At 37.4% G+C, this 14,858-nt stretch overlaps 2 protein-coding genes across 2 annotated transcripts; one reads left to right on the forward strand and one right to left on the reverse strand.

Moving 5' to 3' along the window:
* Window positions 1-3,504: 3,504 nt before the first annotated feature.
* Window positions 3,505-7,245, forward strand: LOC120428793 (Bardet-Biedl syndrome 7 protein homolog). Its single transcript, XM_039593891.2, has 4 exons — window positions 3,505-4,900; window positions 4,953-5,807; window positions 5,864-6,350; window positions 6,407-7,245. The coding sequence occupies exons 1-4, from the start codon at window positions 4,298-4,300 to the stop codon at window positions 6,790-6,792; spliced, it is 2,331 nt and encodes a 776-aa protein (XP_039449825.1). The 5' UTR covers window positions 3,505-4,297; the 3' UTR covers window positions 6,793-7,245.
* Window positions 7,246-11,531: 4,286 nt separating this feature from the next.
* LOC120428804 (alkylated DNA repair protein alkB homolog 8) lies at window positions 11,532-13,676 on the reverse strand. Its single transcript, XM_039593904.2, has 2 exons — window positions 13,508-13,676; window positions 11,532-13,446 (listed from the first exon to the last, which is right to left on the reverse strand). The coding sequence occupies exons 1-2, from the start codon at window positions 13,616-13,618 to the stop codon at window positions 11,752-11,754; spliced, it is 1,806 nt and encodes a 601-aa protein (XP_039449838.1). The 5' UTR covers window positions 13,619-13,676; the 3' UTR covers window positions 11,532-11,751.
* Window positions 13,677-14,858: the final 1,182 nt, after the last annotated feature.

A 14,858-nucleotide genomic window follows, 5' to 3' on the forward strand; every position in this document is an offset into this window, starting at 1 on the left:
GAAGCAGGGGCGCCGACTCTGGGGGGGCACGGTACTTTTTGCCCCCCTTAAAATTGGGCAGGGGGGGCAGCCCATACATTGTGCCCCCCCCCCCCCCAGAAATTTTGGAAGGAAAATATTCTTTTTTTTTCAAATATTACAAATAAAATTCACAGAAATAATTGAAAATAATATTTAAAACTTAATTGAAACATCGTTTGTACACACGGATAGAATTCTTGTAAGCGAATCTGTAAAATAGTTCAAAAACATTTGTAGTTTTTTGAAATCTGTGATTTTTTTTTTAAATCGTTTAAATTTTTTCTATAGTACCTCATCTACAATAAAACTTACGCAAACTCTTGCGAAAACAATCATCAAGTTTTCGGACGCAACATTCTGCGATTTGCCATTGTAGATAAGGATTTAGCGAAAGTAAACTGAAACACTTTGTTGACTGCTTTACATTTACATTTACAAAAATGCTGATAAATTCGATAATATTTTGGGTATTTTAGAAAGCATTTGAAGAGATTTCAAAGACATTTGTTAACCGTAAAACGTTCTGTACCAATTTTAGCTTAAACATATAATTGTATCAAAAAAAAGAAATTTTTTGAAGACACATTATAATCATATAATCTTAAAAAACACAAGTGTATCGCCTTCTACAATTTATGATCGATTTTAAAAAAATAATAAGGCCATAGAAATTTTAACTGCACCCTAAAAAAAATTTTAAGTTAAGTTCCAAAATTCTCAAATTTTGAACTTCTGAAATTCTGAACTTCTGAACTTCTGAAATTCTTAAATTCTTAAATTCTTAAATTCTTAAATTCTTAAATTCTTAAATTCTTAGGGGAGAGTGGGGAGACTTGATCCCCGGGAAGACTTGATCCCAAGCCTGGATCTCGTCAGCATGTGGGTAAAACAATTAGCTTTGTTCTAGAAAGTTGTGCGAAATTGACTAAAACTCATTGTAGAAAACAAAGAAAAAAAATAAAAAATGTTTGGATTGAGTTACACACATTTTTCGAAGAAGTGCCGCAAAAAGCTTCCAAGAGATCTTTTTTCTTTGTTTTGATAATTATAGAAAACACTCAAAAATTATTCAAAACAAATATTTTTTAAACATGAATTGTTTGATAAACTTATCAACTCCAAAACCCTTACGCATTTGACGTTAAATTTATCGTCATACTATTTTTACAATCAATTGTTTAAAAAAGTGCGTTTAGGTAGACTTGATCCCTGCATTTTTACAGTCACTGGAATCAGCCTCAAGATTAAATAATTTGGCTGGGTTTTCGTACATAGTTTCCTTTAGTATAGTTGTACATAACTAACTGCAGTTTGAACCATTTTTCAAACGTTTTGTAAACAAAAATTACCAGCTTTTGTAAACATGCTCAATATTGGTCTAAAAAAGAAAATTTTAAGTTTTTAAATATTTTACATGCTAAACTTGTTATATTTTGAACACAAACGTACAGGTTTAATGTGAAATTGCTGTATCTTATAGAAAATTAAAAGTTTGGATTAATAAGAAACATTTTGCTTAAGATTTCTTCAAAATTACCCCCAACATTTTGAAAATGCCGGTTTAAAATATTTTTTTAAAACACTTGGTATTATTCGAAGAGTTTATCTGATGAAATACCCTTATCAGCCAAACATAGTTGAATGTTTAAGCTTTCAATTCATGCAAAAAGATCATAGTTTTGTGAGAAATTGACAGAGTTATGTGCGATACAAAAAAAGCGGATCAAGTCTCCCAACTCTCCCCTAAATTCTTAAATTCTTAAATTCTTAAATTCTTAAATTCTTAAATTCTTAAATTCTTAAATTCTTAAATTCTTAAATTCTTAAATTCTTAAATTCTTAAATTCTTAAATTCTTAAATTCTTAAATTCTTAAATTCTTAAATTCTTAAATTCTTAAATTCTTAAATTCTTAAATTCTTAAATTCTTAAATTCTTAAATTCTTAAATTCTTAAATTCTTAAATTCTTAAATTCTTAAATTCTTAAATTTTTAAATTCTTAAATTCTTAAATTCTTAAATTCTTAAAAAATAGCTTAAATGTTAGATTTTTCAACATTGAATTTTATTGTTATTTCTAAATTTCTGATTGCTTAAATTTCTGAATTTCTTCCTTTGATTTTTCAAAATTTTCAAGCCATGAGTTTTTTTATCTCTAGATTTTTTTTCTATTATAATATCATTTTTAATTTTGGAATATTGAATTTTGTGTATCTTTTTTTTTAATAGCAGATTTGAAAAATTGTTGTTTTTTATTGTGTATTAGTTTTATTTTTAATTTCTCAAGTTCTAAATTTTTGCTTTTTACTTTTGTTTTTATTTTTAGAATATTTTTATTGCTGAATTTCTTAATATCTGTTAACTATAAGTGAGAATATGCCAATAAGAAGGAATTCGCCTTCCAAACATATAAATAATTAATCCAATCACAATTTTAAATCACGTTTTAATAAATTATTTTTCCAAAAATAATGGATTTCGGATGAAAAAAATTCTTTTCACATCGTAATATTCCAATTGGTAAAATTCGTGATATACAAGAAACTCAAACAGCTTATCGCCACTCTTACCTATTGATTTCGGAAAACAACCGTGCCCCCCCCAACATTTTGGACTAGTCGGCGCCACTGATCAGAAGTGCAATTTTTCCGATACTTTCGGATAATCGAGTCTGGACTGTATTGCTTTCGAATGTTATTGAAAATATCCGATTGTATTGTAAAAAGTAAACAAAATTGTATGTATTTTTTTCAAAAAATACTTAGTTTTGCGTAAATTTTGAATACTCTACAAAATTTGTTATATTTGTAGTTGTTGATGCATATTTTAAAAACGTTAGTTATTCCACCTTTAGGTGGTTGGTGCCTTCCTCGCATTCATAAAGTGAATACACTTCACAGCCTTAAAAAGTGTATAAATAACAATTAAAAAAAAATTATTAAAAACACTTAAGTACTTGTAACTTTTGATAGGGTTATCGGATCTTCAATCTTTCGGGCTTATTGGAAAGGTCTTTTAATTACCTATCCAACGATGGGTCATAATAGATCATGACAAATATTTCATCAAAATATTAGAGATCCGGCCTTGAAAATGTGTATAGATAACACTTAAGTGTTTATAACTTTTGATGGGGTTGTCAGATCTTCAATCTTTTGAACGCATTGGAAAGGTCTTAATACCCTTCTAACAATATATAGCATGACTAGTTTTCTTACAAAAACCACCCTTTTTACAATCTTCCGAAGTTTAGCTAAAATCGTTTTTTTTTGCATAAAAAACGGTCCAAATCGGTTCAGCCAATCCGGAGATAATCGAGTGCATACTCGATGCACAGACTTACAGACATATACCCGCACAGACATTTTTTCAGAATTTGATTCTTAGTCTGAGAAGGTGTGTCGAATAAGGAAGTTCATTTTTCGAGTGATTTTATAGCCTTTCCTCATTGGGGTGAGGAAGGCAAAACTTAAATTTGGAGTGCTTTTTCAAAAATGCGTGGTTTTGTGATTTTTTTTAGTATTAGGGACAGTACATGAGAAGCGAGCCGGGGAGAGATCAAAAAGAGCGAGGATCACCTCTGCTCACTCTGCTCACTTCAGGGACAGACAGGGACAGAATAACATTTATTTGTGGATCACATTTAGGCTGGTAGAAATTGGAAGTTGATCTCTCGCGCGATCACATCGAAATGTAAATATGAAAAAATCCTAATTATTTAACTTCCCCGTGATCTTACCACTGGTCGTGGCCGGCGCCATTATTTATCAGCATGATAGGGTTCTTTGAAACATGTGGTGATGATAACTTTCGATAGATTTGTCACATCTTCAATATCTTGGACGCGTTAGACGACTCGAATGCTTTTAAATACCTTTCTAAAAATGTATAGCATGACAGGTTTTCTTATAAAAACCACCCTTTTTACAATCTTCCGGACTTTTGTTAAAATCGTTTTATTAGCATAACTTTTGAAGTACTTAACTAAACTGCATAATTTTTGATAGCGACTTATGGGACCCCAAGACGTATCGAATGACGCCAAAACGGACAAAATCGGTTTAGCCAATGTCGAGATAATCGAGTGACAATTTTTTGATCAACATCCCACCACACACACAGACATTTGCTCAGAATTTGATTCTGAGTCGATAGGTATACATGAAGGTGGGTCTAGGAGGTCTAATTGAGAAGTTCAGTTTTCGAGTGATTTTATAGCCTTTCCTCAGTAACGTGAGGAAGGCAAAACGGATAAATTGCAACCACGTGTCTGGCGCATGCGCCACAATCCACAAGTGTCCCCCTCGACTGGTTACCTTGGAACCGTTAACGACCCCAACAGAAAACACAATCCCCGAAAAAATCAACGAAACCAAACCAAAATGGAACTCGAGCTGACCCGCGTCGACTACACGACGGTTGGCCTCACGGCGGCCAACTGCCTCCAGCTGCTGCCGGTGACTTCGGGCGGGGACGCGGTTCTGTCGTCCCGTGCCCGCCAGCAGCAGAAGGTCGTGGTAGGCGACCAGGACGGGGTGCTGCAGGTGTTTTCGATGAAAAAGGACGAACTACAGGTGCACTTCAAGACGCTGCCCACGGATAAGATCGCGTCGGTGAAGCTGGGCGGCCAGATTGGTTCGGTGGCGGACAAGATCTTTACGGCGTCGGAGAATAAGGTTCGGGGGTTCAATAAGAAGGGGAAGATGTTTTTGGCGTTTGAGACGAACTTGACGGAGAACATTAGGTCGATGTTTGTGAGTGGAAGCGATTTGTTGGTTTGTGGGAACCACGTCTATAACCATTACAAGGACTGCAAAGAGCACGGGTCTTATTTGTGCGGCGATGCAATTGTGGACGTGGCCGGGTTGTGTCCTAATAATGTAGGTATGGAGGGGTCGATGACGTAGAGATTGATAATGAGTTCATTTGCAGACGAGTCGGCTGATAACGGTGCTGGCGTGTTCGGGACGAGTTTTGCGGATCTTGGAGCACTCGCGAGTCCGGCAAACGCTCGAGCTGGACAGCGTTCCGACGGTGCTGCACGTTCCGAAGGGTCTCGGCGATAGAATCCTGTGTGGGTTCGCGGACGGGAAGGTTGTGCTGTTCCACATCAATGTGGCGTCCAGCGAAGTCAAACGGGAGACTTTGGTCGAAGATGCGGAGAACCTGAGTGCCGTCACGTGTCTGGAGACGTTCGACCTGTCCGGGGATGGGAAGGACGAGCTGATCGTGGGTAGACGCGACGGAACGCTGCAGGTGTTTACGATGAACTCGGACGAGTACCAGTTTGAGATGGAATGTACGCAGATCTACAGGGAGAACTTTACGGAGAGTGTGTCGAGCGTACAGGGTGGTTGCATTGGGGCTAATGGATACTCGGAGATCGCGGTTTGTACGTACTCTGGTAGGGTGTTTGGCTTGACAACCCAATGCATCAGCAAGAGTCTAAGTGACTCGAATAAACGTGGTTCGGTCAGCATGGCTCCGGACGCGTCCTCGAAGCTTCACAAACTGCGTGCTGAGATCTACGAACTGGAGCAAGCGATCACCAGGGAACGCGAACGCTACCAACAGTCGACACAAGCCCTCTCGACGGGGTTGTCGGCGATCCCGATGCTACCAGTCAACGACTCGATGCTACTCTGCCAGGAAGACGCAACGTACATGCTCACCGTGGAGATCCCAACCCCGATCGAGCACGTTCTCCTGCAGTGCGATGCCCCGATCAACCTGATCGACGTCGAGAAGAACTCTGCGGTGGTAAGCTTCAGCGAGTGCGATAAAATGGTATGTAACTTCAGGTATAAAATAAACATCGCCCTTTTCAAACCCGATCTTTTCAGAGTGGCAACAGCCTGCTAGCCAGCTATCGCTGCCAATCCAACACAAACCGCGTCGATCTCAAGTTTCGCACCGTCGAGGGTCAAAACGGAACCCTTCAGGTGTACATAACGCCAAACCTGCAGCCCAAATGTTGCCAGCTGAAGCGCTACTCGATCAAACCGCTGTCCCTGCACGCGATCGTTCACAACCTACCGGACGACGAGCTGTCCAGGCCGATGAACGTCCTAATCCTCAAAGGGGCCTTCAGCCAGGCCGAGATGCACAACTGGATGATCAACAGCATCCCGGAGCTGCCGGAAAAGATCTACGGCAACGACAAGATCCGGCAGGTGTTCCGGCACGTGTTCATCGGCACGGTGCTGATCTGCGAGTACGGCAAGGGCGAGGCCGACTTTCGCAGCGATAACGTGTCCACCATTTCGATACTTAAAGATTTTATTACCAAAGAGGCGACCAAGAAGCGCATCAAGCTGGAGATCGTCACGAGTAAGGCCTGAAGACCTCACCTACAGAGAGTTGTTGTTCATTTTCGATCGTTTCAGACATCAACGAGCAAACCATCCCCGGCCTCATCAAGCTGATCGAACCCAAGATCGTGCACTACAACAAACTGACCAAGGACTACCAGATATTGCAGGCGCTGATCGATCTGGACATTCGCAACGACGACGAGTTTGGAACGCTCTCGCAAGAGTACCAGGATCTGCTGAAGAACCAGCGCCAGATCGAGGCGGAGTTTAAGAAGCAACCAACGATCCTGAACCGCATCTACGGCATTCTGACGGATCTGTACATCGATAAGTTCAAGTTCAAGGGTGTCAACGTGAAGACGAAGCTGCCGCAGCTGATTGATTTGCTGGAGCATTACGAATATGAGGAGTTGGTGGGTTTCTACAGCGTTGTAAAGACGATTGATGATGAGGTTTGAAGATTTATAGTTATGAATAGGGTTGGTGAATTTTCACGATTTCGCGGAACGCGTTTGGTTCTTTCCGTGGGATCCTTTTAATATTTTATTGTTCTATACATACACATTTTTCAAATAACTCTGGAGCAATTCTCTACGAAATCGGTCTTTTTTCTTCAATTTTAATTTTTGTATTTTTTAATCCGGCTGAAACTTTTTTGGTGCCTTCGGTATGCCCAAAGAAGCCATTTTGCATCATTAGTTTGTCCATATAATTTTCCATACAAATTCGGCAGCTGTCCATACAAAAATGATGTATGAAAATTCAAAAATCTGTATCTTTTGAAGGAATTTTTTGATCGATTTGGTGTCTTCGGCAAAGTTGTAGGTATGGATACGGACTACACTGGAAAAAATAATACACGGTAAAAAAAAATTTGGTGATTTTTTTATTTAACTTTTTATCACTAAAACTTGATTTACAAAAAAACACTATTTTTAATTTTTTTTATTTTTTGATATGTTTTAGAAGACATAAAATGCCAACTTTTCAGAAATTTCCAGGTTGTGCAAAAAATCACTGACCGAGTTATGAATTTTTTAATCAATACTGATTTTTTCAAAAAATCGAAATTTTGGTCGTAAAAATTTTTCAACTTCATTTTTCGATGTAAAATCAAATTTGCAATCAAAAAGTACTGTACTAAAATTTTGATAAAGTGCACCGTTTTCAAGTTATAGCCATATTTAAGTGACTTTTTTGAAAATAGTCGCAGTTTTTCATTTTTTTAAATTAGTGCACATGTTTGCCCAGTTTTGTAAAAAATATTTTTGAAAAGCTGAGAAAATTCTCTATATTTTGCTTATTCGGACTATGTTGATACGACCTTTAGTTGCTGAGATATTGCAATGCAAAGGTTTAAAAACAGGAAAATTGATGTTTTCTAAGTTTCACCCAAACAACCCACCATTTTCTATCGTCAATATCTCAGCAACTAATGGTCCGATTTTCAATGTTAATATATGAAACAATTGTGAAATTTTCCGATCTTTTCGAAAAAAATATTTTTGGAATTTTCAAATCAAGACAAACATTTTAAAAGGGCGTAATATTGAATGTTTGGCCTTTGTGAAATGTTAGTCTTGATTTGAAAATTCCAAAAATATTTTTTTCGAAGAGATCGGAAAATTTCACAAATGTTTCATATATTAACATTGAAAATCGGACCATTAGTTGCTGAGATATTGACGATAGAAAATGGTGGGTTGTTTGGGTGAAACTTAGAAAACATCAATTTTCCTGTTTTTAAACCTTTGCATTGCAATATCTCAGCAACTAAAGGTCGTATCAACAAAGTCCAAATAAGCAAAATATAGAGAATTTTCTCAGCTTTTCAAAAATATTTTTTTCAAAACTGGGCAAACATGTGCACTAATTTAAAAAAATGAAAAACTGCGACTATTTTCAAAAAAGTCACTTAAATATGGCTATAACTTGAAAACGGTGCACTTTATCAAAATTTCAGTAAAGTACTTTTTGATTGCAAATTTGATTTTACATCGAAAAATGAAGTTGAAAAATTTTTACGACCAAAATTTCGATTTTTTGAAAAAATCAGTATTGATTAAAAAATTCATAACTCGGTCAGTGATTTTTTGCACAACCTGGAAATTTCTGAAAAGTTGGCATTTTATGCCTTCTAAAACATATCAAAAAATAAAAAAAAATAAAAATAGTGTTTTTTTGTAAATCAAGTTTTAGTGATAAAAAGTTAAATAAAAAAATCACCAAATTTTTTTTACCGTGTATTATTTTTTCCAGTGTAGTCCGTATCCATACCTACAACTTTGCCGAAGACACCAAATCGATCAAAAAATTCCTTCAAAAGATACAGATTTTTGAATTTTCATACATCATTTTTGTATGGACAGCTGCCGAATTTGTATGGAAAATTATATGGACAAACTAATGATGCAAAATGGCTTCTTTGGGCATACCGAAGGCACCAAAAAAGTTTCAGTCGGATTAAAAAATACAAAAAAAATCGAATGACCGAAATCCTAGAGAACTGCTCTCTGGCACAATTTTTGAAAAATATTTGTTTTTTTTTTATAATCTGTAGGATTTGTTTTTTTTACATAAAAAAATTTCAGAGGTTTTTATTTTTTTTTATTTTTTGTTAATTGAATTCAATAGAAAATTAAAAAAAAACGATGCTTTATCCACCTTTAGGTGGTTGGTGCCTTCCTCACATTCATAAAGTCAATACATTCAGTAAAAATAGCAACGTTCCCTTAACATGTTTAACAAATCAATTTTATTACTGATTTCTTTTGATAGGGTTCGCATACCTTCAATTTTCTGGCTCATCGGCAAGGTCTGATAAAAAAAAAACCTATCCAACGAAAGTTCACATGGAAGATTCAGACAATATTTTTATCACAATATCTCAGATCCGGCCTCCAGAAAGTATATAAATAACAATTAAGTGTTAATAACTTTTGATAGGGTTGTCAAATCCTTGATGTTTTAGGCTCATTTGAAAGGTTTTTTGATTATCTAAATAACGATGGGTCGCATGATGGACCCGGACATAATTTTTACTGAAATATCTGAGATCCGGCCTCCAAAAAGTGTATAAATAACACTTAAGTGCTAATAACTTTTGATAGGGTTGTCAGATCTGCAATGTTTTGGGCTCATTGGAAAGGTCTTTTGAATACCTTTCTAAAAATGTATAACATGACAGGGTTTCTTGCAAAAACCACCCTTTTTACAATCTTCCGGACATACGCCAAAATCGTTTTTTTAGCATAACTTTTGAAGTACTTAACTAAACTTGCTGATTTTAAATAGAGACCTATGGGACCCCGAGACGGATCGAATGAGACTAATACGGTCAAAATCCGTTCATCCAGTCCGGAGATAATCGAGTGACTATTTTTTGTCCACCCACCTACACACATCCACACAGACATTTGCTCAGAACATGATTCTGAGTCGATAGGTATACGTGAAGGTGAGTCTACGAGGTCGAATTAAGAAGTTCATTTTTCGAGTGATTTTATAGCCTTTCCTCAGTAAGGTGAGGAAGGCAAAAAGGATGAAAAAAAATATTTGGGTTCTTCCAGATTTTTTTAAATATTTTGTGGATTTTTGTCTTTAGTTTTTGTTTATTTTTAATTTATTATTATTCATATTTGCCAAACATTGAATGTTACGCCCATTTAAAATGCTAGTCTTGATTTAAAAATTTTCATAATATTTTTTTCGAAAAGATCGGAAAATTTCACGAATGTTTCATATATTAACATTGAAAATCGGACCATTAGTTGTTGAGATATCGTCATTAGAAAATGGTGGGCTGTTTGGGTGAGACTTAGAAAACTTCAATTTTCGTGTTTCTTTTTCTTTAAGCCGCTGTATCTCAGCAACCAAAGGTCCAATCTTCAATGTCTGTCTCTTAGACAATTTTATAGCAAATTTTCTGAACTTTTCAAAAAAAATATTTTTAGAAATGGCCACTCATGGTCACTATTTTTAAAAATTGAAAAACTGCAAATATTTCGCTAAAATCAAACCTTCGGTGGCTATATCTAGAAAACGGAGCCCTTTATCAAAAAATTAGTAAAGTACTTTTCGATTGTAAATTCAATTTTGCAATAAAAAATAATGTAAAACTTGTTTTTGCATGAAACTTCGATTTTTTCCAAAAATCACTATTTTTTCAAAAATCCATAACTCGGCGGCAGATTTTTTGACCATGTTTCTCTATGGCTCAAAAGTTGCGGATTTTTGTCCCCTAAAACATATCAAAAAATCTCGAAAATCAAAAAATACGTATTTTGGGAAATTGAGTTTTAGTGAAAAAAAAGTTGATAAAAAAATCCTCAAATTTTTGTTTTCCGTGTACCTATTTTTTTCTCAATAGTCCTCAACAATACCTACAACTTTGCCGAAGACACCAAATTGATCAGAAAATTCACTCAAAAGTTACAGCTGTTTGAATATTTACATACCATTTTTGTATGGACAGCTGCCAAAATTGTATGGAGACTTGTATGGGTGAACCAATGACACAAAATAGCATATTTGGTCATAGGGAAGGCCCCCACAAAGTTTGAGTCAAATAAAAAAATACAAAAAATAAAAATGGTCGAAATCGGCCGATTTCGTAGAGAGTTGCTCAGCTTTGTTCGCAGTTTGGGTTACTGTTGTCGGCTGTGCTGACTATGTTGGTGGCGTCGATCAATTTTGTGGATTTTGTTTGTAACTCTTCATTTTGTAGAGATTTTTATGTTTGTTCCTTTTTTTGAGTTTTTATTTTTTCATTGTTTTTTTTAAATTAATTAATTAATTTATTTTTTTATTTTTTTTATTTTAAATCTTAAATGCTGTCATTTTCTGGCGCTTTAGATTTCAGTAAACCAGATAACTTTGAATCATTTTTGGACATAATAATTAGGATAGTAAAATTTAAAAAAAAAAACAAAACTAAGTTCAAGGGATAAATAGTCGAGTTCGATCTATAGTAAAAAAAAAAAAAAAAAAAATCCCAAGAATTAAAGAAAATAATTTTATTTTTATTTTTATAATTTTGAAGTTATTAATATTTGTATTTCTAAGTTTCAGAATTTTAAACCTTAGAATTACGGTATTTTTGATGTTTTACCTGGATTTTTTTTAATATTTGTGTTTTAGAATTTCAAAATTTAGTTTTTTTTTTAATCATCTGATTAAATTATTTTGCAATCTTAAGTGACTTAACAAAGCAGAGCTTGAAAAAAGATGTTTTATTGAAATCACGGTAAAATTTAGTGAGAAAAACTTATAGTTGATTGAAGATAAATAGGTACATAAGTTTTTGCTCTCGATCCTTGAAATTTCCATGAAATGATGAACATGATTTTACTCATCTTTCGTTAAGGGACGTTTCGGATGCAATGACGACACGCTTCTTAATCGCTCAACAAAAACCTTCATTCCTTCCTAAACTCAACGCACCAGTTGCCCTGGTCGTAGTAACTCTCCACCACCGTCACGCCGACGATACTCTCGCAAATCTTCGCCAGCTCCCCCTCCTCAAACACGTGGTAGTACCGCAAAAAAGTCACCTTCGCCTTCTGCTCGTTCCGCTCCACATCGCGCAACTTCCACGGCACCAGCAGATCCTGGTGCTGAAACTGTGTCCTGTTGGTGTGCACCGGCAGCAATCCGTCGTAATGTTCCGCCACCTTCACCCGATCCTCCTTCTCCGGTCGATTGTTGTGCTTGTTCTGCCTCAGATAGCTGGACTTTTTCGCGTTCGCTTCCTGGTTCTTGGCCCAAACGTAGACGAGGGAGCGTCCGCCAGGGCGCAGCACTCGCGCCATCTCGGAGAGGGCCTGCCGGCGGCGTTCCTCCGTGGCTAGGTGGTGCACGACGGCGATGCTGATGCAGGCGTCGGCGGAGGCGGTTGGGAAGGGGAGGGCGAGACAATCGCATTGGGCCACTTTGTGGCCACGTTCTAGGCAGAGTTTGAGGAGTTCCGCGCTGCGATCACAGCCGATGGGGATGATGTCCGGGCGGAGGCCGAGGTACTTGCCGTTGCCACAGCCGACATCAAGGAGAACGGAACCGGCGGGAAGCGATTTGATGAACGATTCTACGCGAGGCCACGGCGAGTGACGAGTTTCGCTGAAATGCTTTGCTATTTCGTCGTACACTTTGTGAACGTTTTCCAGCTCTAATTCGGCGGCTTTTTCTTTTAGCCGGTCAGCTCGATCTTGGGACTCCGATTGAAACGTGTCGCAGAGGGTCGGGAACTGGCAGCGACATGGTCCGTCGTGAAGCTTCCGGAAGGTGAAGGAAACGCGGAGTTCTCGCTTGCGAACAGTCAAACTGTTGTTCAACCTGACGGTGTCCATCTTTCGGGGAGTAATACCGTGCGTCCAGCCGTACCGGCTCTCGCCGGACATGATCAGCAGCGATCGCTGCGGGAGGTCCACACTGAGGTGGGTTCCCTTTGCGCCCCGGAAGTCCATCGCTACGGAACTTCCTATCGATAAGGAAATAATTGGATCTTCAAAGGCGCTGTGTGTGTCCACGTGGGGAGGAATTCCCTGTCCGGGTTCGTACCGATTGACCGTTAACTGCTCCGGAACGTGCCAACTTAATTCAGGGTAAAGTCGTTTTAATTTCTCCCACAGTTCGTTGCAAATTTCCGGGATCTTTCTGTCCAAAGGATTATTCTTATCGACGTTGTTACTTCCATACAAAAATTCATAACCAAAGTGCTTAACCTTTCGATGTTTCAAACTCCCATTACTTTCGTCCTCCTCCTCCCAATCTACCAACCCCAAAAGCGCCCTCTCCATCCCCTCGTCCACAAAGTCTTCCAACAAAATCAACCCCGGCGGAACTCTCTCAACATCCGTCTCGTCCCTCAACCCTTCCTTAAACTCCTTACAAAACGCCATCAACAGGACACTCCCGTCCTGTCCCAGCGGAGCAAGTCCGTTCATCTGCGTACAAACCTCCCGCGCGTCCTGCACCGTCCGGAAGCGAAGATAGCAGAACGACTTCCCCGCCGGAAGAACGACATCCTCCGGCGAAACGCCGTAACTCAATACCTGCTCCAGCAGAACCTCCTGCTGCAGCCCCGTGGACAGGCCGGCGTTGCAGATGACCACGTTCTAAAATGATAAGATTGTGAAATCCCTGAAAAAAAAAATGTTTTTTTTTCTCAAAACAAACCTCAGTCGAAATCTCCCCGGTAAACTCCAGTCCCGTTTCGGCGGCGATCATCAGCTGGCACCGTTTGATCTTTTTGGCCAGCTTCTTTTCGGCGTTTTTCGAGAGGGTCATCCTGAACCGGCTCCGGAGATTGCAGGCACGATTTTTCCACCGGATTTGAATTTTGTAAACAAAAACAAAACGCGCGTGTGCGGTACAGTGCGGTCAACTTTGCGGGTGAAATGTCTGTGCGTGGTTGACGAAAAAGTCTGTAGTAGTCATACAAAATGCGCGCCAATTTTTACACGTTAATTTAAAATAGTCATTTGAAAGCATATACCCAGCAATTCTCTTTTAAGATCTATTTCTCGATTAGCTTTTTGTAAAATTTTTAGCGATTTTTTATCTCGATTTAGATGAAACTCTGTCTATCGATTTCTTTTGTCCAGTGAGCCATTTTTCATTTTTAGTTTTTTCCAAACAAGTATTTATACCTCGATTTATACCACAGCTGTCCATAAAAAAAGTGCTATGAAAAAATAATATTAAATCCTATATTTCAAACTCCAAAATTCCATACCGTCATCAGGGGTGACATTGGGTAAAGGATTTGGACTGGGGGTGAGATTGGGTCATACAAATTTCCAAGTTCCAATGTCAATCCTGATGACGGTATTAAAAATCTTGAAAAAAGCAAAAACTATTTTAAAAAATTAGAAAATTTCAGTTTTCAAAAACTGAAGTAAACCTTTTTTTAATTTTTCAATTGAAACCACTTACAGTATGTAAAAAAAGTATTTACACCCCTTGGGCACTATGCACATTTTGTGATGAAACATGTAAAAATTTTAAAGTTTGACAGGAACCTAGTACTACGTTTTGTTCAGAAACTCGTGCCAAACATTTTGCTTCAAAAAGCTCATGAAAAGATGATTTCTATAAAAAGTTATATAACAAATACTATTACGAAAATAAAAAAGGTGCAAAAAAAGTTTGTACACCTTTCGAAAAATTTACATAAGTAAAGTTATTTGTTGACAAATCACCATAAATCCAGTCTCCCAACTCCAAATAGGCATCCCTGACTGATTAAAAAAATAATTAGGATTGAATATAAAGTTTACTAACTACTTAGTATAAAAGTTTATATAACTCTGGAAATTCTATAGAAAACTTATCTTAACTTAATTTTGAAATCTTCTAATTCAACTAAATGTCAATATATTACCATAGAATTGCAAAATAAACATTTGGGAGTGGGTATAACACCGTTTTGGGGGTCTTTGTATCGCTAGAATAGATTTTTCGTTGGAATTTCGTACCAACCCGGAATTACGTCGTCGGAAAATCCGCCGGCATCCGAACCGGTCCA

Source organism: Culex pipiens, chromosome 2 (assembly GCF_016801865.2).
Source record: "Culex pipiens pallens isolate TS chromosome 2, TS_CPP_V2, whole genome shotgun sequence".
In the NCBI taxonomy this organism is placed as follows: Eukaryota; Metazoa; Arthropoda; class Insecta; order Diptera; family Culicidae; genus Culex; species Culex pipiens.

Excerpts from the sequence above, each read along its gene's own strand:
- LOC120428793 (XM_039593891.2), top strand. The coding sequence starts at position 4,298 with ATGCGCCACAATCCACAAGTGTCCCCCTCGACTGGTTACCTTGGAACC. Across the intron at positions 4,901-4,952 it reads CCGGGTTGTGTCCTAATAAT|ACGAGTCGGCTGATAACGGT; the intron begins GTAGGTATGGAG and ends GTTCATTTGCAG. Across the intron at positions 5,808-5,863 it reads TCAGCGAGTGCGATAAAATG|AGTGGCAACAGCCTGCTAGC; the intron begins GTATGTAACTTC and ends CGATCTTTTCAG.
- LOC120428804 (XM_039593904.2), bottom strand. The coding sequence starts at position 13,618 with ATGACCCTCTCGAAAAACGCCGAAAAGAAGCTGGCCAAAAAGATCAAA. Across the intron at positions 13,447-13,507 it reads CCGGGGAGATTTCGACTGAG|AACGTGGTCATCTGCAACGC; the intron begins GTTTGTTTTGAG and ends TTATCATTTTAG.